The sequence below is a fragment of the Nansenia antarctica genome (assembly GCF_963989245.1).
Source record: "Nansenia antarctica genome assembly, chromosome: 14".
NCBI lineage: Eukaryota > Metazoa > Chordata > Actinopteri > Argentiniformes > Microstomatidae > Nansenia > Nansenia antarctica.
In genome coordinates, this window is record NC_137684.1 from 30,825,681 (window position 1) to 30,852,374 (window position 26,694).

A 26,694-nucleotide genomic window follows, 5' to 3' on the forward strand; every position below is an offset into this window, starting at 1 on the left:
GTAGAGTTTCTCAAATAGGATTATAAAAATAATAACTTCGGGAATCCCCAACATTACATTTCTTAGTATATTTGCTCTGTCATTCACACATTGTATGGTGTCATTCCTCCAAGCAGATGTGAAACTTCAAGTGAAGAAGTGGACTAGAACTGACCTGGGGAAATGTGTTGACAGCGGGGAGTGACAGGCGGTGAGGAGGATGTGAGTGACAGGCGGTGAGGAGGATACAGATATAGATCTCATCGGGTAATTCCTCACATGCAGAACAACGTTTCTAGATTGATCCCTTATCAGGGTGACTCATACACTGCCCACACTTATTTACCAACCTCATTTCCATAGAGAGGGGGATTTTCTACACAATTTACATGCAAATCAAAGGAAATATTCCCAATTTTCATTGATAGATACTAGATAGATAGATAGATAGATAGATAGATACAGTACTTAACTAAATAAAGTGACAATTGAGGAATAGGCTCAAATAAAATAGATTAAATAATAATAATAATAATAAAGATCAATACATTTATATATATGTATAGTGTACATCAATACACTATACATTTTGGACCTTATATACAGTAAATAAAAGTACAAGGTTTAACATCCTAACGGCCTGACTCAACGTAGTTATTATTGTTATTATTATTATTTTATTACTTTATTTGAGCCTATTCCTCAATTGTCACTTTATTTAGTAGTGACCCTAACCCTAACCCTAACCCTAACCCTGACCCTAACCCTAACCCTAACCCTAACCCTAACCCTAACCCTAACCCTAACCCCTAACCCTAACCCTAACCCTAACCCTAACCCTAACCCTAACCCTGAGATGTGCCATCTCGTTTTCGAGGGGGTCCTAACATAACACTACATAATATATGTACATGTACAATACACATTACATCATAACAGCAGAAACAATAAGAGACACAACCATGACAAAACACAGACAGACAAGAGACAAACAACAACAATAATAATAATAATAATAATTATAATAATACATTTTATTTATAAAAGCACTTTACATAGGAAATCTCAGAGTGCTACACACATTGCCAATTGAAAACATTGAAAACATCACACACACAACTTAGACCAGACTAGCCAACTTTCCTTTCCTTTTATTGATGAAAAAAATAATGACTGTATCATTGAAACTGCAATGTCATAATGCCTTGACTGACTTAGCTACGTGTACTATTGTGATTACGGTAAAATAGCTAAACAAATTGCGCGTTTAGACGTTGTGTTACGGTAATTCCGAGGGTGCCGCCCCCCCCCCGACTACAGACCTAGGATCAGATTATTTTCACCCGAACACTGGCTGTAACCATGACGACGGTGACATAACATCTGACCCCGGATCAGCAGTTAGTTGCAACTTCTACCGGAGCCAGTTTTGAAGCACGTCACGTCATATAATAAGACCCGCTGAGATTCAAAGTGCAGAAGGCGGAGGAGAGAGTTTAGATTAGAAGCTAGAAGTCTGTTTGAATCTTGAATCTTGTTTTCCAGTGTTTTCTTCTGTTAAGGTAAGACTAGAAAGTTAAAACCTGTTTCTAAAGAAACCCGTAGCCAGTGTTTTGTTTTCGGTCGTTTGTTTCTGACATGTTGAAAGGTGGATGACTGTTACACGACTCATTCTGTCATCTAGCAAACGGCTCTTCAGCTAGCTTAGCCCGCTAGCCACCAACACCGCGCTAGACCATGGCTGTGTTCGGAATGGCATACTAGCATACTGCATACTAGATATGACGTAGATTTTGAGTATGCAGTGCGTTCACACTGTAGATTATGTGACATTTGAGTATGCAAGAAATGTATACTAGATTTTCGGTCGGCTGGTAATGGCATACTTATTATGAATTTAGTAAGCACTATGCAGTATATACTAATTGAGTATGCTAGTATGCAGTATGCTAGTATGCCATTCCGAACACAGCCCGTGACAGGCTACAGGCTAGCTGTGTGTCACTGCTGGCTAGCTGCTAGTCAACAAGTTCACTTTTCACAGAAATGCCCCCAGCAGTTCCTCCCCAGCTCTGTGACATAGTTAAGTGTCTTGTCTCTTTCTAGACAGTATGTAACATTAAGCTGTTATTAGCTTTTGTGCACGTTGTTCTCTTCACGTTGAAGTGACTTTCTACAGTTAACTATTAATGTTAATACATTTACTTTTGAGTAATTATGGGACTTGTTTATTTTATATGAATTATCCTTCAGACCTTTTTTTGTCTGTGTGGCAGTGAAATCCCTAATGTCATCACCTCGAGGATGGCAAAAAGCTATCATATGGTGCTGCGAATAGGTCTAAAATTCTATTCAAAGATGTCTAAAAAAGGGTCTAAAAGGGTATTAGATTTGACTTGTTGAAACTTGTAGGAACCCTGAATTTGTCAATCTAGACTAAAAGAGTTAACATAGTTCGAGTTAACAGAGAGCAGTCTATCCAGTTGTATGAATCATGTCAGTGTGTGTCAGTGAATGTAGAGTTCCCCCTCCTCCTCCAGGTTGTGTGGGAGTAACTCGAACTTCTCTCACTATCTTGGAGATAACATAATAATAATACTTTAAAGAAGGCTGTTTGACAGAAGCTTTGAATCCTAAGCAACCGACGCAGTGTTAACGTAGGAGTAGGAGTTAAGTACACGTAGGAGGCATGAATGTGGTCTATTGTGTATTTTTATAAATGGTGAATGGGGTTTATTGTGAAGTCACACGGTTATGGGCGGTGATATGGTATAGTTAATATTCACCAGGTCACCTGTGTAATAAATATGTCTTATATAGGCTATTATTAATAACAATGACTGACAGGGCTTACCAGTAATAACTCACATGGAGACCTGACATGCAATTGACCATCACTTTACTGAACTAACTGACTGTTATTCAGGTATCATACAGGTTCTATGACTGCATCCAATTAGGGTAGGGAGCGCCACCTACTGTTTAGGCGTATTAACATATTTCACAATACATCATGATCACAACCTGCATGGCGGGAGACAAGAGAGGGGAGGGTCATGCAAGTAGCAAACATCAGCCTCTCAGTGACTTGACGTCGTTAGTTGCTACAGTATTGTGTTGTCTGAAGTACAGTGAACCAGCAGCATGCAGCCCTGTAGCAGGGACTAAAGCTGTGTGCTGGAGAACCTTGTCAGTGCCTAGGTGAAGTTATGGGTGGTGGTGGCGCTCTGTTTTAATGTCCTTTCTTTGTTTTGCAGTTTTTGAGTTTGACAAGCCATAACTTAACACGTCGTTTTTGGTTCACAATGAGTCTAAAGCCTGGTTATATGATAGTGTGTAACCCTGTTGTTTTTCTAATTTGTCTCCACTGACTCACATGACCCCAGGATGGAAGGGACCTCTAACATGAACCCGACTGCTCTGAAGAGGCAGAGAGAACCCCTCTCTGACACAGAGGACAACGTCCCCTCAACCTCTGCTGGTGAGTGTGTGTGTGTGTGTGTGTGTGTGTGTGTGTGTGTGTGTTAACGTCACCGCCGGCTGTGTGAGAGAGTATATATTAGGTGTGTGAGCATTAGCAATGCATGCTTGTGCATAAGGGCAGCACACCTGAAAGGCTATGGAAGGATGTATTGGTGTTATATGTAGCTAGGCTTTGAGATCTGAATGTGGTGTTATGTTGTGTGTCCCAAACAACCAATCTTTCAGTCTGCAGAAAACTCCCCCAAAAGAAGAAGTTTCAAGTCTCACATGTGAAGAACGCGCTCCTCCCCCCTCCCTCCCCCATCCCTCATGGTCACCTGTTGTTGAGGTCATCTCAACCTGCTGTGCTATCGCGATGACACTCTGCGGACACAGATTTTCCCTTCCAAGGACCCACACACGCATATATGGACACGCACCCCGCCCCATCCCCCCGCCTTCGCCGCCGCCCCCCCCCCCTGCTACTATGTCTCGTGTTAAACTGTTTCCTCTCTGTTCCTCCATTCTATGACGAGAGCAAGATGGCCGCGCCTCTGTTCGGCAGCTTAGTCACCGTGGCTCTCCTCTCTGTTTGTCATTGTCTAATCATTGATGTTTCAAATTATATGTAAAGCACCCTGTGCATTCGTGCTGAGAAGGGTGCTATATAAATAACGTTTTACTTACTTACTTCCTCTTCAGCAGGTGTTAAAGATGGACAGAAGCGGCGCCGTGTGGACCCGGGTCGGGAGAACCAGAGCCCGAAGCCCTCCACGTCACGCTTCAACGAACAGGAGATCAAGCCCGACACCCCGGCCATCCACTCAGTCCGCTCCAGAGTCCAGCAGCTCACCCAGAGGCAGGAGGGTAAGACAGGCAGGGTTCCCGCGCTGGTCTTAAAAAGCCTTAAAGTCTAAAATCCAGTAATCTGATGTATAAGGCCTAAAAAGGTCTTACAGTTCACTTGTTCGGTCTAAAAATGAGCTGCTAGGTCTTAAAAATGAGATCCTGCAAGGAAATCAGTCCGACCACATCTATTTACACAGAAATGAACCAAAAAAAAGCCAATTCGCTTCCTTTTTTGTCTGTATGGCAGTGAAATCCCTAATTTCATCACCTCGAAGATGACAAAAAGCTATCACATGGTGTCACGATAGGTCTAAAATTCTATCCTAAAAGGTCTAAAAAGGTCTTAAATTTGACTTGTTGAAACTTGTAGGAACCCTGGACAAGTGTTACCCCTGTAATATGGGCCAATCCAGAACCTAGATGAAATAAAATGCGTGTTATTAGTTAAAACAGAGTGTGTTTGTTCATTACCGTACCTTAGATGAAGATCAGACCAAGGGATCACTAATGTTTTCTTGCCACTGTAAAAGGATACAAATACATAAGATGTTGTTCCTAGTCTCCACAGTACATTTGGTGTGTTGTTGTGTTTCATCCTGGTTGTCTTGGTTACAGGATGGCCCATGTTGGCCCAGAGGTGCCTCTCTGACCCTGGTGCCGAGGGGCCGTCTAACATCCTCCAGGACCGGAGCCTCATTGGTGAGTTTACATTTACATTTACATTTACATTATTAGCATTTAGCAGACGCCTTATTCCAAAGCGACTTACAATCAATACATTTGACTAAGGAAGTGAATCATCAATCCACCAGTCGTAGCAGGAAGAGTAAATATATAAATATAGACCAGTGTTTCCCCTAGCATTGCCTTGGGGGGGCGGGCCCCCCGCCCCCCCAAGAAAGAGGAACTATTACAGACGTAGACACCAAACATCTGACAAGTAGGCTAAAATATCCGCTTTTTTTAAAATGCACCCAACCCGAATCTAGCGCGTGGCAAGCCCATGGGCTCGTTGGTAACGTTAGTCCGCCAGTAGTCTCGCATAGCCAGAACTATCTCTCCACACTTCGGTTCGCGCTGGACACACTCGCACACTCGCGTACAATTATTACAGACGTAGACACCAAACATCTGACAAGTAGGCTAAAATATCCGCTTTTTTTAAAATGCACCCAACCCGAATCTGATATGGATCAATTTATACCTCTCTGTGCTCTGTCAGGTCAGAACCAGAGGGAGACAGAGAGCTCGTCATCCCCGTCAGAGAGAGAACAGAGAGACACAAATGAGGCAGAAACGGAACGAGTTGACGTGGAGGAGGCCGATACAGATGATTACTCAGAGAAAGAACAAGGTGTTACGGAGCTACGTAACCACGGCGACGCAGAGAGAGACCAGGGACGCATGGCTGAGGAGGCAGAGAGAGACCAGCCAGATCTAGACTCCCAGTCAGAGAAAGAACATGGCGTTGTGGAGCTACACATATATGAGGAAGAGAGAGAGCAGGTTGACATGGAGGCAGAGAGAGACCAGCAGGTTGACATAGAGGTCCTTACAGATGAGGATCAGGCAGGACAGCAGAGGTCGAAGGCCAGTAGAGTCAAGTTAAAGACGGTCACCTTCGTCCTGGAGCCTGAGACCATCAATGACTCTGCTGTGTCTCAGCTGGATTACTCAGCTGCGAGTGGAAGCGTGTCAGGTGAGGTTTGATGTCGCCATCTAGGCTGTGGGCACGAGGTGACACACACACACACACACCAGGAGGTGAACTGTAGGTAGCTGGACACATGAGGCACTAGAATGCGGATTGGGGTTACGCACAATACTGTTTTACGTGGGTATATAGACATACATAATATATATATATATATATACATAAGCTTGGCAGGTGAGGCTGTCACTTGACTGTTGGATAACACAAAAATGCACCCAACCCGAATCTGATATGGATCAATTTATACCTCGAATCTGATATGGATCAATTTATACCTCTTATTAGATTATAAATACTCTGGTTGTTATGTTTGCCTTTTGGTTGACAGCAAAAGAGAGAGAGGAGGATAGAGAGAGAGAGAAGGAGAGAGAGCAGGATGGTGCACCAGAGAGAGAGAGAGAGCAAGAACCAGGTGAGAAAGTGGACAGGTAGTCAAGACCACATAAGTAAGTAGCCTTAACCTCATCTTATCCACCTCATTTTTCTGGTTTTCTGCTCGAAATGACATGCCCACAGTGAATATAGAATATCTCCACAATCACAAGGGCCTTCATAATGATATTGTTATCAAATGAAAGCTAACACCTGTGGGGTGGCTGTAGAAGTGTCAGAATCAAAATGTGTCAGAGCAAATAGAGCTAGAACATTATAAAACATCTCAAATTCAGTCTCCGCCTAAAAAAACAACAGCTTTTACAGTGAATATCACCTTGGAAACCTGATAACCAAGCCCAAATCATCTAGGAATCAGTACTCCAGGGTCTTATTAGTACTTGTGCCAAAGTCGATGTTAGTAATGTGAGCAAATGCAACTTTGTACCTGTTTTAGTACAGGTATGTTTAGGCGGACACCTATATGTTTAGGCCATTTGGAGATATGTTGGCACCATCTTTGACCTTTGACCTTTCTCATGTATCAGATTTATTTTATTTTTTTGTGGGGGGGGGATTTTTTTGGGTTGGCCGACCAATGGTATGGAAATTCGGCGTTGAAACCGGACATGACACATTCTCCAGTTGGAGAAAACTGGATGTGACTTAGGCCGTGTTTACCGTCTCTGGAAAAAAATGGTGGCATCGTATAGCATGCAAAGTTGTGAAAAAAATGTGATATCGATGAAGAGAATTGATCGAGGTAAACTCTTTATATCACTTCGGATCCCCATCGGGGTCCGTTGGCTCCTATTTAAGAACCGATGGTTCTCCAGCCTAATGGCCCATAGGGCAGGAGCCTATCTCCTGTTTCAGTAGCGTGAGGCGGCTTAATGTACAAGTTAGTACACCCCTGGACATGACGCTGGTATGTCGCAGGGTCTTACCCCCTGGGGGGGGGGGGGGTGTCCATGCCACGGTCCATGCCACCCCCCCAAGGCAGCAAACCTAGGGGAAACACTGTAGACACTGGAGAAACAGAGAAACAGTACAAGGGGGCTTGTAACACTGAGCTGTGTTTCCCCAGGTGAGGCAGAGTTCAGCTCCAGGGCGGAGCGGTTCAAAGCCCCCAGCACGCCCCCCCCCGCCACCGGCCCAACCAATCCCAGCCCACGAACCACCCGGTCCGCCTTTGTCACCACCGTCCAGCAGAAACTGCAGGGCAACGTGCTGCCCAGCTCCATGGAGGTGTCCCGCATACGCCAGGTGGGTGTCCCGCCTTCACTGTAAAGCTACACTTTCTACAACAGCATGTTTGGATACTGGATTCTGATTGGCTAGCAACAGTGGTAAATACCCCAACAACCTTCAGTTCAGACCGCTTTTCCAGTATCAATGCGCCTCCCAATCAATCTGATTAAGAACACCTGTGCTGACCTACAATGCAATGGTTGATCTGGTTTATGGGACTATATTCTGTGGCGGAAAGATATATGTATTCTGAAACGATTAATGATTGTAAAAAACGGTGTATTTATTTTTTATATTATGTGGTGGCTGTTGTTGAAAAGCAATTTACCATTCGAGGGCGGGGGGTTGTGGACTCATTTACCACTGTACAGGGTAACACAACCCCCTTCCTCTCATGGTAAATTGCTTCCTTTGAGAGTGAAGTGAGATTTCCAGCGTTTCTCACCAACTAATTACAGATGAATACCTGGGAGAGGTGTGCGATGCATACACAGACAATGTCACTCGATGGTTAAGATTCTTCTGAAGTTTGTGTCTCAACGGTTTGTATTTTGTCTGACCAATCAGGAGAGGGAGGTGGAGCTACGCCTTCTACCCCGCGTCAGTGACAACGCCTGGCTGAAGAGAAGCTGGTCTGAGTTGTCGCTGGCTGAGGTAAGTTTAGTCATGGGCGTGGCAGCCATTATATCAGGACAAGTCCCACCCACGTTTTAAAATGATTGGTTTGGATCTTTCCTAATCAGTCAGTACACATTTTATTCAACTACAGCAACAATGGTTTTGGGGGGGACATGAGCTAACTGTTTTGGTTGTCCAATAGGGAGACTCTGATGCTGGTAGTGAGACACCTGCCCCTGCCACACCTGGAGAAGAGCCTCAGGTCACAGACACAGGTGAGACCATAGACAGGATACACTGCTCTCTATCTAGTTAGCTACATATCTATATCTTGTTGGCTATTATGTTCTGTCTCTATTGCTGAGCTTTAAGAGTCTGTAGCTAATAACTCTATATCAGAGCTTGGTGGGAAACCAAGTAGTTTTTTGCTATATACCAGTATATATACAGTATATATATATCAGGGTTTCCGTTAGAAAAAATGTGTGCCGGTCAACGTGTCCGGGAAGATTTCAATTTACCGGACAAACGTGAGATATTCCGGTCATCATATTCCAATATAATATAGCTGTTTGTCGCGGTGATTAGCTGTTGTGTAGCCTATATATGCCGTTTAATGTCTATTTCTCATCCGATACGATTAGATGCGAGATATATAATATAGGCTTTCATGATTCGCATGCGCGCTATGCCATGTCCAGCGCTGAACGCGCGCCACAATGTCAACTAGGGCTGCCACAAACGATTATTTTCATAGTCGACTAGTCACCGATTATTTTAACGATTAGTCGACTAATCGGATCATAAATTACAGCTTATCGCACAATTACTCAATTGCTCTTATTTAGCTATCATCTTCTAAATCAGCTTCTAAATTTAGCTTGAAGTTGTTAGTTGTTGTTGTAGGCATGTGCTAACTAAAAATAAAGACAATTAAAATGATTGTTCACTCAAAAATAGATATTTTAATGAACTTTGCAGATTTATTTCTGGCATCACTTGTGTAAAGAGTAGTAGAGGGTTCAAACTGCTGAGTAAAATGAGGTAGGCTAGGCACTAGGCAACCAAAAGAATACAAAAACAAAAATAAATACTTGTACAGAGTACAAAAGTGTTGCTTTGCTTCACTCATCTCATAGTAGAACGCGCCTTCTTAGCACTGTAACGTTAAGACAACATTTTTTGCTATTTGATAAGTATCGCTTTGATGACAACGTAAAATAATGTAAGAAGGCTTTTAACGTAACGATATCGTTAGCCAATAACAAGCTAACTAGCTTACCGAGACGAGCCATCGTCTTCCTCGTCATCTGCCACAACGTGCTTCCTTTTTAGATGCTCGCGCATCATAGACGTGCTGCCATGATAAGCGAGTTCAGCTTTGCAAATTTTACATTTTACATTCTTTTTTTCAACGTTGTGGTTGAAATACTCCCACACTTTAGAGGTACGAGGACAGGAAGACATTTCTCTGTTTGTTTTTCCGGGGAAGTCACGTGTGCCCCGGATGACCGACACTGCGCATGTACATCAAAGACACTGGGAGACGCTAGCCAGTGGCAGCTTCAGGGAAGAAAAACGAATGCTTATCGAATGAAATGAATGGTCTTTATTGTCATTGATATAGTACAGGTACCAAACAACGAAATTTGGGAGGGGGGGCTCCCCTGGTGCTAGGCAAAAAAAAACAAAAAAAAACGCTTATTTCAGCTCCCAAAAAACATGCGACTACGGCGATTACCAAATATGTCGGCGACGATTTTGGTAGTCGACGTCGTCGTGACTAGTCGACTAATCGTGGCAGCCTTAATGTCAACGGCGTCGCTGTGGCGGTAAATGCCCTCACTCAAGACACAATCTGGAGCCTTAACTGCTTTCAGTAGCTCAGTCAGTCCCACATACTGATGACATGCGATGCCATTTTTTGCCATGAAATGCAACTTGTTGAGTGACTGAGAGTGCAGCTTATTGTTAGCCGTTTCATTAGCCTGCTCACAGTGGTCTTTCATAGCGGTTTGCTGTTAGACTTAGATAGACTTAGATAGACTTAGACTTTATTTTATTTGTCATTGCTACAGTACAGGTACCAAACAACGAAATTTAGGAGGGGAGGCTCCCCTGGTGTTTAGGAAAGGAAAAAGAAACACATTTTAGAAAAAGCATAGATGCATAAAATCACAAGAAGGTAAGGAGCTGGTTTACATCAATAAAGGCTATGTACACAATCCACTGTTGCCTCAAACTGACCGCCGATATGTGCTCACTGCACCGCCTGTGATCAGTGAGAACCGACATTCTCATATTCGTTGCTCCTCTCGTGAATCCGTTATTCCTCCCCGATTTTTTGCACGGTGAGCAGAACATTTTTCCTTCCCCATCTAAATGCAGCCCGCCTCCATCTCTTTACAGTCAGACTTCTCCTCAGACTCATTGTAGCTTGGTTTCATGAAGTAATTGTTAAGCTTACTTTGTCTTGCCATGTTTACCTCTCGCTCGCTATGGTGCTGCTGCAACGTTTTCAGGTTAAAAGCGCTAGCCTATACAAATACAAGTTATTATTATGGTGGCCCGCTGCGCAGGGTTGCCAGATGGGCCGGGTTATCGCCGAATGGGCTACTGGGTTTAGCGGTAATAGACTGGTTAGGCTGTATTGTCAATCCCATCTGGCAACCCTGCCGCCGCTGTTTCGCATAGGCTAGCCTACACATTAGCAGTCATCATCATGGAGGCGTCAAATCATATCATAATAAAAGAAATATATAGCCTATATATTCGTCTTTTTTAATATAGAAGGAATCAGAATGTGAACTTTAGCGAATTGTATTCAAATTGTGCTTAGAGGGAATTATTTTCACCGGACATTATGACCGAAGAGGTTTAAATTTGTCGGACTTCAACAAATTTGACCGGACAAAGACCGGTAATTACCGGTTAACGGAAACCCTGATATATATATATATATATATATATATACATATATATATATATATAATGTACATATATATATAATTAGTGTACATATTATGCTGTTAGAGAAACTCAAACATGATGATGAAGATGACTTAATACAAATGTGGTTAGAAAATAGTATTTTTCTGTGTCATACAGATATTCTTATAAACAGACATGGAGTTACACTGCAGCATTTACAATACATTTAGACGCCTATATTAATTTAGACCGAAATACTGTATATTACTGTATACCAATATTTGTGTGCCGTGTTCACATAGGCAGACATCCACCACAAAATAAAAACCTTTGCATAGAAAGTCATTGATTGGAGGGTAGAGTTTGGTGTGAAGGTCTGTCAGTGTAGAACACAGGTGTGAGAGTGTGATTATCCAACAGGTGAGGAGGCACAGACCTCAGGTTACATGGCTGTCCCACCTCAAGAGGTGAAGGAGACAGCCATGACCAAACAGCAGCAGCAGGAGGAGGAGTTGGAGCAACAGCAGGAGGAGGAGGAGGAGAAGGAGAAGGAGAAGGAGAAGGAGAACTGTTACATGGAGAGCTGTCAGGAGAAGTCTGTATCAGATCAACAGCAGGAGGCAGCTAGTCCTGTAGGGGAGGAGACTCCAGGCCAGCCAGGTGGGCAGCAGGAGGAGCAGGGAGAGTCAGAGCAGGGGGTAGTGGACTGTCCACAAAGGGAGAAGGAGGAGAGGGCGTCTGTAGGTGAGGAGGAGGTGGAGTCAGAGCAGGGGGTAGTGGACTGTCCACAAAGGGAGAAGGAGGAGAGGGCGTCTGTAGGTGAGGAGGAGGTGGAGTCAGAGCAGGGGGTAGTGGACTGTCCACAAAGGGAGAAGGAGGAGGGGGTGTCTGTAGGTGAGGAGGAGGAGGTGCAGGTGGTAGTGGACTGTCCACAGAGGGAGAAGGAGGAGGGGGCTCCTCTAGGTGAGGAGGAGGAGGTGGAGTCCCTGAAGGTTGCGGAACAGAGGGAGGGAAATGCTAGTTTAGATGTGGAGCAGGAAGAGCCTGTCTTGTCCTGTCTGGAGGAAACGCAGAGAGAGAGAACGTCTCCAGTTGAAGAGCGAGGTGACGAACAGGTAGAGAAGACCGAGTCTTCTTTAGGTGAGGAGCACCTAGGCGAGGCGTCTTGTTTACCTCAGGAGGTCCAGGGTGGGGAGGAGCGTTCCTCAGGTGATGCTCTGTCAGGTCAGAACCAGAGGGAGACAGAGAGCTCGTCATCCCCGTCAGAGAGAGAACAGAGAGACACAAATGAGGCCGAAACGGAACGAGTTGACGTGGAGGAGGCCGATGCAGATGATTACTCAGAGAAAGAACAAGGTGTTACGGAGCTACGTAACCACGGCGAAGCAGAGAGAGACCAGGGATGCATGGCTGAGGAGGCAGAGAGAGACCAGCCAGATCTCGACTCCCAGTCAGAGAAAGAACATGGCGTTGTGGAGCTACACATATATGAGGCAGAGAGAGAGCAGGTTGACATGGAGGCCCTTACAGATGAGGATCAGGCAGGACAGCAGAGGTCGAAGGCCAGTAGAGTCAAGTTAAAGACGGTCACCTTCGTCCTGGAGCCTGAGACCATCAATGACTCTGCTGTGTCTGAGCTGGATTACTCAGCTGCGAGTGGAAGCGTGTCAGGTGAGGTTTGATGTCGCCATCTAGGCTGTGGGCACGAGGTGACACACACACACACACACACACACCAGGAGGTGAACTGTAGGTAGCTGGACACATGAGGCACTAGAATGCGGATTGGGGTTATGCACAATACTGTTTTACGCGGGTATATAAACATACATAATATATATATATATATATATATACATAAGCTTGGCAGGTGAGGCTGTCACTTGACTGTTGGATAACACACACCTGACAAGGTACGCAACTCGAGTGTCGAATATGTTGGGACACAAGGTAGGCAGGTGAGGCTATCTTGGGTTGCACACACATGCGCACACGTCTCATATCCTAACGCCTTGAGTCACACCGGTTTGTACTTTGTCACCTCATCACTTTCTGCAAATGTCAACTGCCAAATTACGGCACTTCGATTAATCGATTAATCACAGCGATTAACTTGTTCTAGGTTGGGAAACCCAAGTGTCAGAAATCTCTGGGTCCCTAGTTTGCATCTGAATGTGACTCTGAACACTTTCTACGGTGTGTCGTCCACACAGAGGAACTGGGATCACACGACGAGACCAACACGGCTGAGATGATCGACCAGATGTTTGAGGAGGTTCTGCTGGCCGCTGGGCAGGGAGGTCTGGAGGAGGAGGAGGAGGAGGAGGAGGAACCCCAGGATGGTGACAGGAGCACGGGGAGGACAGAGAACACGGAGCCTGAGGAGGAGACCAAGGAGGTGGACACCAGCGGAGACGAGCTGCTGAGTTACCCGAGCTGTGTCCTCTCTCCTCTCGGCAAGTCTGTGGATGCGATGGTCACTCCCATGGTAAGACTCAGCTATGGTCACTCCCATGGTAAGACTAGGCTCCACAGCCAGGGGGCGCCAGACAGTCGTTGCGTTTCCTTAAAGCTGAAACAGAAGGCCATCTATCTAGGGATGAACCTGGCTAGTTGTAAGACCAGAACGAGTTTGAGCGATAAAACATTTGGAATGTGTATATTAGTTACATTTCTGCCACTGCCACTTCAATTGTGCATGTACACTTTTCTCACTTAGTCAGATTGATAGGAGCTCACAGTCTCAGGTGACCGCAGTTTGTTGCTGCCTCTCTTAATAATAATAATAATAAATTATATTTATATAGCGCTTTTCCGAGGCTCAAAGACGCTGACAATATGGGAAAAACGGAAAACACAGAAACAACAAACAACAGATAACATGAGCACATAGAACACAGAGTTAACGAACGGGGAGGGGCGATGGTTAGGGGTAGGGGAGGTTGTATGCATGTCCAGGGGGGGAGGGGGGTGGCAGGGTTAGGGGAGATGGGTAGGGGAGGTTGTGTGCATGTCCAGGGGGGGGGTGGCAGGGTTAGGGGAGACGGTTAGGGGTAGGGGAGGTTGTGTGCATGTCCAGGGGGGGAGGGGGGGTGGCAGGGTTAGGGGAGACGGTTAGGGGTAGGGGAGGTTGTATGCATGTCCAGGGGGGGAGGGGGGGTGGCAGGGTTAGGGGAGATGGTTAGGGGTAGGGGAGGTTGTATGCATGTCCAGGGGGGGAGGGGGGGTGGCAGGGTTAGGGGAGACGGTTAGGGGTAAGGGAGGTTGTATGCATGTCCAGGGGGGGAGGGGGGGTGGCAGGGTTAGGGGAGACGGTTAGGGGTAGGGGAGGTTGTATGCATGGGAGAACAGAGAACTCAGAGTGTCTGAGTGGTTGGGGGAGAGAGTTCCAGAGGCGGGGTGCTCTTCCACATGTCAGTATCTGATGTCCCCACAGAGAGAGAGGTTAGCAGCCAGTTGCAGCCTGCTGCAGTCCACTACACCGCTGGTCAGCCCCAGCCCTGCAGACACGGCCCCCCTCTACAGGTCAGTACGGCATCGGTCTGCCCCTCTTTACAGGTTATTACGGTAGCAGTGTGCCATGAAGCAGAACTGACACAGAGTAGTCAACTAACGTCAGTTACAATTGGTAAATAAAAGGCACAAACATGTACATTTCAAGCCTGCAAACTGTGACACTTTAAATAAATGTGAAATAATACTATTGTGCAATATGACAACCCTAGTCGTCTATCTGTACAGTATAGTATAGTGGATAGTGTACATAGCCTTTATTTATGTAAACCAGCTCCTTCCCTTCTTGTGATTTTTTTTTATTTTTTTATATTTTTTTCCCTTTTCCTAACACCAGGGGAGCCACCCCTCCTAAATTTCGTTGTTTGGTACCTGTAGTGTAGCAATGACAATAAAGTCCATTCATTCATTCATTCATTCATAAATGGATTGACTTATATAGCGCCTTTATCCAAAGCGCTTTACAATGGCCTCTCATTCACCCATTCACACACATTCACACACCAATGGCGGCAAGCTACCATGCAAGGCGCCGGCCCGCTCACTGGGAGCAATTTGGGGTTCAGTGTCTTGCCCAAGGACACTCCAACGTGTGTGATTTGTGCCTGTGATTGTTAACGGGAGTCTGTTTGTGTGTTTGATTGACAGCATCGACGCCTACCGTACTCGGAGCACCCCTCAGAGACCAGGCGCGCTGCCAGCCAATCAGAGTGTGAGTCCAGGTGTGCAGAGGCGGGCCCCGGAGAAGCCCCGCCCCCAGCCCTCTGTCAACACCAAGGAGAGGATCATAGTGAGTTGGAGCAGAGTTGTAACTGTTAAACTGTGTTTGTCTGTGTGTCTCCTGTCAGCTGGGGGAGGAAGGTTTTTCATATCAACATTTACGTACTAGTTGTTAAAACACAAAATGGTCTTGGACCAAAATACATATCAGATCTCCTCCCACCCGATATTCCAGCAAGGTCCCTAAGGTCAGCTGAGACTAATCAGCTGATCATTCCAAGAGTAAAAACAAAACACGGTGCAGCAGCTTTCAGTCACGCTGCTGCATGCTCCTGGAACAAACTCCCTGAAAAAAATCAAACGGGCCCAAAACCCTTAAAATATTTAAATCTAAGCTAAAAACCTTCATGTTTTGCAGCAGTTATGATTAAACACTTCTATCAATGTCTTTTATCGATTAACTATTGTCTCATTAAATGTTTTATCTATTTACTTCTTATATTTGCTTTTATTCATTGTAATTTAATTTTCTTACTAGGCTCCTCTTGCTGTATTTTCTATAATCATGTATGTAAAGCACTTTGATTTGCCCCTGTTGTATGAAATGTGCTGTACAAATAAACTTTGTTTACGCCTTAAAACACTGCCACATGTACCACATGGAAGATACATGTCTGGACACCATCCAGATGGTTCAGATGAAGTGACCCACCCTGCCCTTCCTCTGCCCTCTGCCCTGCCCTCTGCCCTGCCCGTGTCCAGATGCTGAACGAGGACGCGGCCAAGCTGCAGAGCGTGATCACCCAGACGCTGCAGGCTCTGAGCTGCTGCACCGACGAGGCCCACGGGAGAGGCTCCCTGGAGGAGGCGGAGGCTGAGAGGCTGCTGCTGCTCTCCTGTACGTCTCCTCCCTCCTCTCTCTCTCTCTCTCTCCTCCCTCCCTCTCTCTCTCCCACCTCCCTCTCTCTGAATCCTCCCTCCCTCTCTCTCTCCTCCCTCCCTCTCTCTCTCTCCTCCCTCCCTCTCTCTCTCTCTCTCCTCCCCCTCTCTCTCTCTCTCTCTCTCCCTCTCTCTCTCTCCTCCCTCCCTCTCTCTCTCTCTCCCTCTCTCTCTCTCTCCTCCCTCTCTCTCTCTCTCTCTCCTCCCTCTCTCTCCCTCTCTCTCTCTCCTCCCTCCCTCTCTCTCTCTCTCCCTCTCTCTCTCTCCTCCCTCTCTCTCTCTCCTCCCCCTCTCTCTCTCTCTCCTCCCTCTCTCTCTCCCTCTCCTCCCTCTCTCTGAATCCTCCCTGGAGGAGGCGGAGGCTGAGAGGCTGCTGCTGCTCTCCTGTACGCCACCGCCCTCCCTCCTCCCTCTCCTCCCTCCCCTCCCTCCCTGTCACCTCCCTCTCCCACCTCCCTCTCTCAGTCTCCCAAAAAAATAAATAATAATAATAATATGTTTTAGCTTGTCAACTAGTTCTGTCTCAAACTATGCCGTGTTGGGTCCTTGAATTTGAGGGAATTGAGTCTTGAAAGTCCTTGAAAGGTGCTTGAATGTGATGTTTCAGAAGGTGTGGGAACCCTGCCTACTGTCTCTACCCCCTCCCCTTAGTGCTTTACCCAGTATTCCCTTTGTTTCACCTCATCTTTTTGATGGGCCAGATAGAATTACCACCATATCGTGAGCTTAGAATGATAAGGTTCTATCTCCGTTTAGAATGAGAAGGTTCTATCTCCGTTTAGGGTAGTTCAGAGATATTGAGCGTCAAAGTTTTTACATTCCATTATGTTTTGTGAGATGGAACCTTTGTATTTTATTAATTACTAACTAAGAAATGTCAACGTTTTAAAAATAACACCACACAGGCATTAATAAACACCTAATGGATCAGATTATGTAAAAAACTCAATTTTGACAAAAATTCTGCTTCTGGTCCTTCAGGTGAGAAGCGTGCGGCTCTGCTGGCGGAGGTGGCCAGGCTGAAGGAGAGGGGCTCCGGGGTGTCTGAGGGGAACTCCACCTCCCAGCAGCCCTGCAGGGGCACAGTGGCCATCAGCGGAGTCCAGCTGCCCCTCAAGGTGGAGTTTGTCTGCTCTGCACGTAACCGCTCAGGTACGTCACACACCAACAATGCTTCTGTTTATAGTGTCATTTTAATGCAGTTCATTTCGCTACCATTTACATTTTTGGCATTTAGCAGACGTCTTATTCCAAAGCGACTTACACTCAATACATTTGACTAAGCAAGTTAATCATCAATCCACCAGTCGTAGCAGGAAGAGTAATCCAGCTCAGGCCAGGGGGCATTGGCAGTCTCAGTGATAGTTATTTTTTATTTATGTTTTATTATATAGACACTGGAGAACAGAGAAACAGTACAAGGGGGGCAGTAGAAGTCTTGGGAGACACAGTAAAGGGGAAAGCGGGTGTCTCAGGAGACGCAGTGCTGGGGGGTAGTAGATGTCTCAGGAGACGCAGTGCTGGGGGGTAGTAGATGTCTCAGGAGACGCAGTGCTGAGGGGTAGTAGAAGTCTCAGGGGGAGCAGTTAAGGTGCAGCCTGATTCTGACAGCCGTGGGAAGCTCATTCCACCAGCGGGGGGCCAGCATTTGAACCGACTTTGCAGAGGCCGATATAAAAGCGTATACAAACGAGATGCATATGACGGTAGGGTGTGTCCTTTATGAAGGGTCCAGACACATTTCAATCGGCAAAAAAAGACACCCTCTTGATGACCCTGCCGTGTCGACTCCTCCCCCAGGGCGACCCAGCCACTACTTCTTCGTCCTGATTCGCTACGGGCCGTGCAACATCGTGGCGACGCCGCTGGCCACCGCCGCCGACGCCCAGAACGGAGACACAGTCGCCTTCCCCACCTCCATCTCCCTGTAAGTCCCTCCATCCCTCCATCCCTCCATCACCCTGTAAGTCCCTCCATCCCTCCATCACCCTGTAAGTCCCTCCATCCCTCCATCACCCTGTAAGTCCCTCCATCCCTCCATCACCCTGTAAGTCCCTCCATCCCTCCATCACCCTGTAAGTCCCTCCATCCCTCCATCACCCTGTAAGTCCCTCCATCCCTCCATCACCCTGTAAGTCCCTCCATCCCTCCATCACCCTGTAAGTCCCTCCATCCCTCCATCACCCTGTAAGTCCCTCCATCCCTCCATCACCCTGTAAGTCCCTCCATCCCTCCATCCCTCCATCACCCTGTAAGTCCCTCCATCCCTCCATCACCCTGTAAGTCCCTCCATCCCTCCATCACCCTGTAAGTCCCTCCATCCCTCCATCACCCTGTAAGTCCCTCCATCCCTCCATCACCCTGTAAGTCCCTCCATCCCTCCATCACCCTGTAAGTCCCTCCATCCCTCCATCCCTCCATCACCCTGTAAGTCCCTCCATCCCTCCATCACCCTGTAAGTCCCTCCATCCCTCCATCACCCTGTAAGTCCCTCCATCCCTCCATCACCCTGTAAGTCCCTCCATCCCTCCATCACCCTGTAAGTCCCTCCATCCCTCCATCACCCTGTAAGTCCCTCCATCCCTCCATCACCCTGTAAGTCCCTCCATCCCTCCATCACCCTGTAAGTCCCTCCATCCCTCCATCACCCTGTAAGTCCCTCCATCCATCCCTCCATCTCTCCATCACCCTGTAAGTCCCTCCATCCCTCCATCACCCTGTAAGTCCCTCCATCCCTCCATCACCCTGTAAGTCCCTCCATCCCTCCATCACCCTGTAAGTCCCTCCATCCCTCCATCACTCTGTAAGTCCCAGAGAAGACAGCCCTGTCTCTCTCTCTCTCTCTCTCTCACCCTGTAAGTCCCAGAGAAGACAGCCCTGTCTCTCTCTCTCTCTCTCACCCTGTAAGTCTAGGGATGTCCCGATCCGAATATTGATATCGCATATCGCCGCGATATTGGTCCTGAATGCTGGATCGCAGATCGCACCAGAAAAAAAATAGGCAGCGATCTGGGGCTCGCGATCCGGCGTGTCACTCACGTGATGACAACAGTAGTAGTCAGTGGTCACGGGCATGAGAGTTGGCTAGTAGCTACCTGTGTGTAATGAGTCTGACAATGTCATGTTGCCAGCTGGTGAAATCATAAACCATTTGCTTACGTAATTTTTCGGTTGTTTACATAGTCTGAAACTACAGATGGTAAGCTTTCAAATGATGCGTCATACATTGAAATCGGAAAAAAATTCAAGACGACACAAGTATTTGAATGTTTGTTTGTATCAATGTTTTGCTCAAGAATGGTGACTGCTAAAAACGCTGCTAACAGCTAGCGGCTAACGTTTCGTTCTAAAATGAAAGTATGTTTACAAGCCAGGTATCACTTACAGGTAGCCTCTGGCAACAGTGAATCCAACCCACAGATTATAAGTATTTAGTGATCGTTAAACTGTTGTATATTATATCGAGTGGTAGGCTACTTTAAAAATTCAAGTTGCCTGTTATGAAAAAAACGAAAAGCAAATATTGTTGACACCCCTTTGATTCTGGGACTGGTTTCTGGTCTCACCAGCAGCGTCACTAGGCTACACTTTTAAAAAGGGTGCTATAATTGATTTGCCATTTGTAAGAGAAGATAAATATAGAATAAAAACATGAAGGCACTAAAACTAGAAATCAGACAGTAACTCTTTTTTTTTCTACAATGCTAAATAAATTGTTTTAACCAGTTGGTCACTGAGTACTGCAGAGTACTGTTTTTGTTGCTTGAATAAAGGCTGGCAGTCTTTAATAGCCAACTGTTGTTGTGGACTATACTGGGGAAGTATTTGTTATTATTCAGGAGTAAAACAATAAATACAAATACCGGATTGATATCGGTATCGCAGATACCTGAAGCCCAGGTATCGTTATCGGTATCGGTAGTGAAAAAATGGGATCGGGACATCCCTATGTAAGTCCCAGAGAAGACAGCCCTGTCTCTCTCTCTCTCTTTCTCTCACCATGTAAGTCCCAGAGAAGACAGCCCTCTCTCTCTCTCTCTCTCTCTCTCTCTCTCTCTCTCTCTCTCTCTCTGTAAGTCCCAGAGCAGGAAGCCATGTCTCTCTCACACAGAGTGTGTACTGTGATAGTCCCTTTTCCTGACTGTCCCTGTCTCATGTTTCAGGCAGGACATCCGCTCCAACTTTGAGATTGACGTGGAGGTCTACAGCCTGGTGAAACATTATTCATTTACCACATGACATTTATGATATTTATGATAAAACATATTTTACCTGTTTACTTACAACATACTTATTTACTTTCTGTTGTTCCGCAGTCCCCCCATCTGGAGCGCCGCTCCACACGGTCACGGGTAAAAGACCCTTAAATAATAAACAATCTCCTTCTCTGATGAAGACATAATAATATTATTATGATGCAATATTTAATGGACGAGGCAGACAGTTGAATATGAATCTTGGTGATATTCTCAATAGGGTAGAATCCTAAATCGAATCATCATTGTGACATGTGACATCGTATCATCCTGTTGACATGAATGGGAGCGTGTCTAGTTAGGATGACACCCGAAATCTCTTGAACCTGACCGATTGTGTCCTTGTTCCTCTCTTTAGGTCACCCCAAAGAAGCTTCTCAACACCATCACTGTAAGTGTGACGCCTCACTCTGTACCTGGCACTGTTCACTGTGTGCTACTAGCAGGGGTGCAAAGTCGTCACTTTTCTGCTAAATTAGCCGTAAACTAAACTCTGCTGCTGTTGAAATAACTTTTAGCTTCAGGCAGCTAGGTACAGTTCCAGACAGTGTGGAGAAACACAGTCACAGGAAGCTGTTTTCAAAGTAATTCTGCAGGTGTTAAGGTCAGGGCTGCCGCTACTTACACATGCATCATTGTTAGACCACCGTTAGTGCTAGCGATATCTATTTAGCACCATTAGTGCTAGTGCTATCCCCCCCCCCCCCGTCAAAAATGTTCTCCTCTAAGGTTAGCCACGCATTGATCGTTTTCTTCGTTTTCAGTCACCTTTTTGGGCCATCACCAGTTTGCACCCCTGTAACTAGACACGTTACTGATGAGATGCCTTATGTACCCTGACTCTTCACTTCCCTCAGCCTTCTTCTGAAACATTCTGTCCCTTTCTTTCCAGCAGAGATCCAACCCCTCTGTGACATGTAAGTCGTGTTCTTACATGTTTTGTTACGTTTCTGGGCTGTGGTTTTTCCTGGTTCGGTCACACCATCATATTCTCTCCCTATACTGATGTTTATTATCCTGAGTATTGACAGTTTCATATTGAATATCTCCCATCATGCTCTCCCCCCCCCCTCTAGCCTCCCTGCCGGCCGAGGGCACCCGGAGGTCCAGTAACTTCTCTCTGGTCGGGTCTCACAAGGTCACGCTGGCCTCCCTGGGCCAGAGCAAGTTCCCCCTGGACAAGGTAGGCTCTCACCTGGCTGGCTTCTCCTCCAGTAGACCAGAACTGATCCTAACGTGTGTGTGTGGCGTTGTGAGTGACAGCTCTGGTTAAGACCATGATGCACCTGGCTGGCTGAATGCAGCGCCCAAGACTACAGCATCTGGACTCACTCTCACACGGCTGTCTCACTCTCGCAGACCTGTTATGACTCACTCTGTAACGACTGTTCCACACACTGTGTACCTACCAACTCCTACTGTCTGGAACCGAGCCATGCTGATATTCAGTATTAACAGCACGACCTCCAGTGTGATATTGCTTTTATACAACAGTTCTACAGCGTAATTTATTAGTTAACAGTAATAAGTGACAACATATTATGATTTGTTTGTTTATTTAATCATTTATTTTGGCTCCGTCAACATAAAATTGTTCCGCAACTGGACTGTTGCCTAGTAACCTGAACACAAACATCTGCAGGCTAGCGACTTTGTATTAACGGTCATTTCGGAGTGATACATAAGTCCCAGTGCTGTTATACTGTATATCGGCACTCATGGAATGCCTCTTGTCCAATCAAATTACTTGGTCGGAACTAACTGTTGTATAATGTTGGTAACATGACTCCATCTCATGGTTGACCTTGCCTCCTCTCTTCACCTGTCTTGAACCACATGAACACCGGCTTTGCATTTCACTTACTGTCACAAGATGAAAATGTCACGAGATGTCATGAGAATGAGCACTACCATTTAAAAAAACAAAAAAAACATCTTATTTGATTTATTGTTAAGATTTTCCCATATTTAAATATTCCAACTGGAAATCAAACGTAGGGAGTGCCATGGTTGTCATGACGTCTATGTTTGATACTGAGTTGTTCCACGTGGGTGTGGCCTGTGGTGATGTAACCGGTCTGTCACTTCCTGTTCTGTGTCTCTCCACCCAGATGAAATTTGAAGGCAAAATCAGGAGACTCCTGGGGGATGAGTTTCAGGAAAAGGTTTCACTCTTTTCACTTCTCTCACTGTTCACCTGCTTCCTCTCTTCTCTCTGCTTCTCCATCACACGGGAGGACTTGCCTGTGTCTAGGAATGTGTATTCATGTGTATCATCTAGAACTTAAACCTGAGAGAAGTGCGTGTGTTTAAGTGCGTGTCCCCCTGTGTGTTAGGTTTTCCTGTGTGTGTGTGTGTGTGTGTGTGTGTGTGTGTGTGTGTGTGTCCTTCTGCATGTGTGTTCACCTCCTCCTATACGAGCCCCTCCAGGTGTCCCTGGTCACATGACGTGTCCTCTGTGTGCAGGTGCCCTTCCTGTCCCCTCTGGAAGGGAACATCTACCTGCATCTGGACAGCCAGAGCCACTCCAACGTCTCACACCAAGGCTTCCTGGTGAGTCAGATCTACATTACTGTCAGGTCAAACTGTCTCTGAAAAGCATCTCACCTCTCGTTCTAGAGAGGGTTCTAACATAATATTACAATCATAACAGACATGATATCATAGACCAACACGACCATCTCATCTATCCTCACTCACAAATGAATTGCACTTTATTTTTCTTTATTTCTTTGTTTACTTATACCTATCTACTGTCTTCATTACCTACCAGCACTGTTATCTGTTATTATTATTATTATTATTTATTTATTTTTACTTATTTATATCCTTCATCCTGGGATACACCACTTGGGATTTTGTATGTGGGGGAGGGGAGGGAACATGTTTGTGTTTTGTGAAAAAAATGGGGAAAAAACTTGAAAAGTATTGTTTTTGTATATCTGTAACATCTACCTTACTCTCAATAAAAAGAAAGTAAAAAATACAATACAATTGACGTCTTCTCCTGGTTTCAGACGATGTTCCAGGTGGTCAACACCTTTGGCACGTGGCAGCGCTTCTACTTCGTCCTGGAGGGAAGCCATCTGTCCTACTGGAACCACCCCAACGAGAGGGGCACCAAGGTGGGCATGACCTCCACAGAGCTGCCCTGGGACATGGAGGCAGGGTTCCCGCGCTGGTCTTAAAAAGCCTTAAAGTCTAAAATCCAGCAATCCGTTTTATATGCCCTAAAAAGGTCACAAGTTTCAATTATTAGGTCTGAAAAATGAGATTAGCTTGTCCTGCAAGGAAATCAGTCCGACCACATCTATTTACGTGGAAGTTAATCAAGCTGGAACCAAGAAAAATACCAATGCTCTATAGTTGATCTTTGAATTCTCTCCTGTCCTGTGTCTCCTGGTCTCCTAGGCAGCAGAAGGCAGCATCTTTCTGTCCAGCTCGTCCAGTCAGAACGTGAAGCCGGTGGCCAGGGACTTCTGCGCCCGGCCGTTCACCTTTGAACTGGTCAGTGACATCCAGAGCCTCCCGGAGGACGACCAGAGCGCCCAGGAGGACGACCAGAGCGCCCAGGCCAAGTAAGACCCAAACACAACTATGACAGATGAGTATCATCCCTTTCCTCATGTACTGTAACTGGCCTGGTAATGTGGTGTTCCCTAAAATAGTTCTGAATGGTGAAACCAATAATGTAAACACATACCGTCAAATAAAAGCTGAGAATCTCTAACTTCAACTTCTTATTAATTGTTAAATGTAAAATAAATTAAAATTAAAAACTTTTAGAGTGTTGTACCAAAAGTCCCATTACCAGGGTTCCCACGGGTCCTTGAAGTCCTTGAAAATTCTCATCTAGATCTGTCTCAAACTATGCCTAAAAACTATGTTTTTGAAAATAGACATGGGTCATTGAAAGTTTTGATTGATTGATTGAAAACCTTTATTGTCCCCAATGGGGAAATTTTGTTGTCAAACAGCTCAGTTAGGGCAGAAAACATTCAGTACAGAAAACAGAAAACATTCAATAAAATACATAAAACAGTGCAGGCTCAATAAGTAAAAAGTTCCAAAAGTTCCAGCTCCAGGTCTCCCCCACCCTGCAGGGCCTGGTTGTAGAGTCGGAGTGCAGCTGGAACAAAGGACTGTCCAAATCTTTTTGTACTTTGACGGGGGAGAACAAATCTGTGGCTGAACTTGCTCCTCATCCCCGCCAGCTCGCAGTACATCGGGTGGGAGGGATTGACCAGCATGGCCGCCAGTTTTTTCCCCATCCTCTGTTCTGCCACCACCTCTAGGCTGTCCAGCCCGGTCCCCACCACAGAGCTGGCCTTCTTCACCAGTTTGTTTAGCTTCGCAGCATCCCTGGCACAGATGTTTCCACCCCAGCAGGCCACGGCGAAGAACAGAACGCTGGCAACCACCGACTGATAAAACATTTGCAGCAGCTTGTTGCAGACACCGAAAGACCTCAGCCTTCTCAGGAAAAACAGTCTGCTCTGCCCTTTCCTGAGAAGAGCCTCGGTGTTGTCAGTCCAGTCCAGTTTGTTATTAATTTGTACTCCCAGGTACCTGTAGGAGTCCACCCTCTCGACTTCCACCCCCTTGATGGTGATGGGGGCTGGGGTCCTTCTCTTCCTCCTAAAATCCACCACCAACTCCTTTGTTTTGCTGGTGTTAAGCAAAAGGTAGTTGGTGTCGCACCACTGCACAAAGCTCTCCACCAGGGCCCTGTACTCCTCATCCCTGTCGTCTGTGATGTAACCGACGATAGAGGAGTCATCCGAAAACTTCTGCAGGTGGCACTGGTCGGAGCTAAACTGGAAGTCGGAGGTATAGAGGGTGAAGAGAAAGGGTGACAGAACAGTTCCCTGGGGGGCACCGGTGTTGCACACCACCACCTCAGACTGACAGCCCTGCAGTCTCACATACTGACGCCTGTCTGTGAGGTAGTTGTGGATCCAAGCCGTCAGGGAGTCCTCCACACACATCACTGCTAGTTTGTCAGCCAGCAGTGATGGCTTGATAGTGTTAAATGCACTGGAGAAGTCGAAGAACATGGTCCTCACCATGCTCTGTGGCCTCTCCAGGTGTGTGTAGGCCCTGTGCAGCATGTAAAGTGCTTGAATTCCTCTCTCTCTCTCTCTCTAAAAAATAAATAAATATATTCAAAAATGTTTTACTTAGCTCGTCAACTAGTTCTGTCTCAAACTATGCCGTGTTGGGTCCTTGAATTTGAGGGAATTGAGCATTACTTACACAGGACACTATATATAAAGTAAAAAAATATATATAAAAGTCCTCTCTGCCCTCAGGTGCTGGTTCTCAGCAGACACGCGGCAGGACGGTGCAGAGTGGATGGAGAGGCTGAACCAGGTTCTGCTGGACCTCCACACCTGGAACCGCCCACCTCTGACCCCCGGCCCCGGAACGCAAGGAAGTCGCCACGGCAACATAAGGGAGAGCATCCTGTAACTGGGTTCACGAAAGCTGCTGTGAATACATATAGAACTTTATGATTTATAACTGACTTTGCCACAACCATAAGACCATCTAAAATATATGGTTCTGAGGATTTACTATTGGGTGCTGATTGTTTTTTATGTAGCGTGATCGATTGCCATGGTTTGATTGGTTGATTTCCAGAGCTTTCTGAAGTAGAGCTCCACCTTGTGGCTTATTTTATATTAGAGGGTTTATATACAGTATATATGCTATATACTATTTACTGAACTGGAATTAGTTTATGCGTGCGTAGTGTATCAATGTTTATATAGATTATATATAAGCACTACTTATGAATATCAATTCTAGATCCTGACACTAGTACTAAGCTAGCTGATTAGTCCAGGGGGGTATCCTATCAATGTCACTAAAGGACAGTCCAGGCTTATCAAAATAAGTCTAGATTTTTCTTTAGTGAGGTTGATGGGATCCCCTGGGAGTATAGTTGTGTGTATCTCTAGTATCTGATGTTAGACTCAGCCAGACACTACAAAGCTAACTAGCTAATGTTTCAGTGCTGCTCTACCCCCTGCAGTACAGACTACAGAGTATGAAGGAGATGTTTGACCTGTGTGCCTGATGAAGGAT

At 45.9% G+C, this 26,694-nt stretch overlaps 1 protein-coding gene across 1 annotated transcript; it reads left to right on the forward strand.

Annotated features, from left to right (window-relative positions):
- Nucleotides 1-3,366: 3,366 nt before the first annotated feature.
- anln2 (anillin, actin binding protein 2) lies at nt 3,367-26,076 on the forward strand (the record flags this gene model as incomplete). The annotated part of the gene is made up of 23 exons (XM_080544788.1): nt 3,367-3,460; nt 4,147-4,308; nt 4,906-4,989; nt 7,464-7,642; nt 8,195-8,281; nt 8,448-8,520; nt 11,597-11,643; nt 12,355-12,847; nt 13,390-13,664; nt 14,613-14,701; nt 15,338-15,479; nt 16,172-16,307; nt 17,330-17,500; nt 18,149-18,275; nt 20,512-20,560; nt 20,963-20,995; nt 21,497-21,521; nt 21,681-21,787; nt 22,716-22,769; nt 23,071-23,157; nt 23,622-23,729; nt 24,016-24,182; nt 25,917-26,076. 23 exons carry the CDS (start codon nt 3,367-3,369, stop codon nt 26,074-26,076), a joined length of 2,949 nt encoding a protein of 982 aa, XP_080400914.1.
- Between the last annotated feature and the right edge of the window lie 618 nt (nt 26,077-26,694).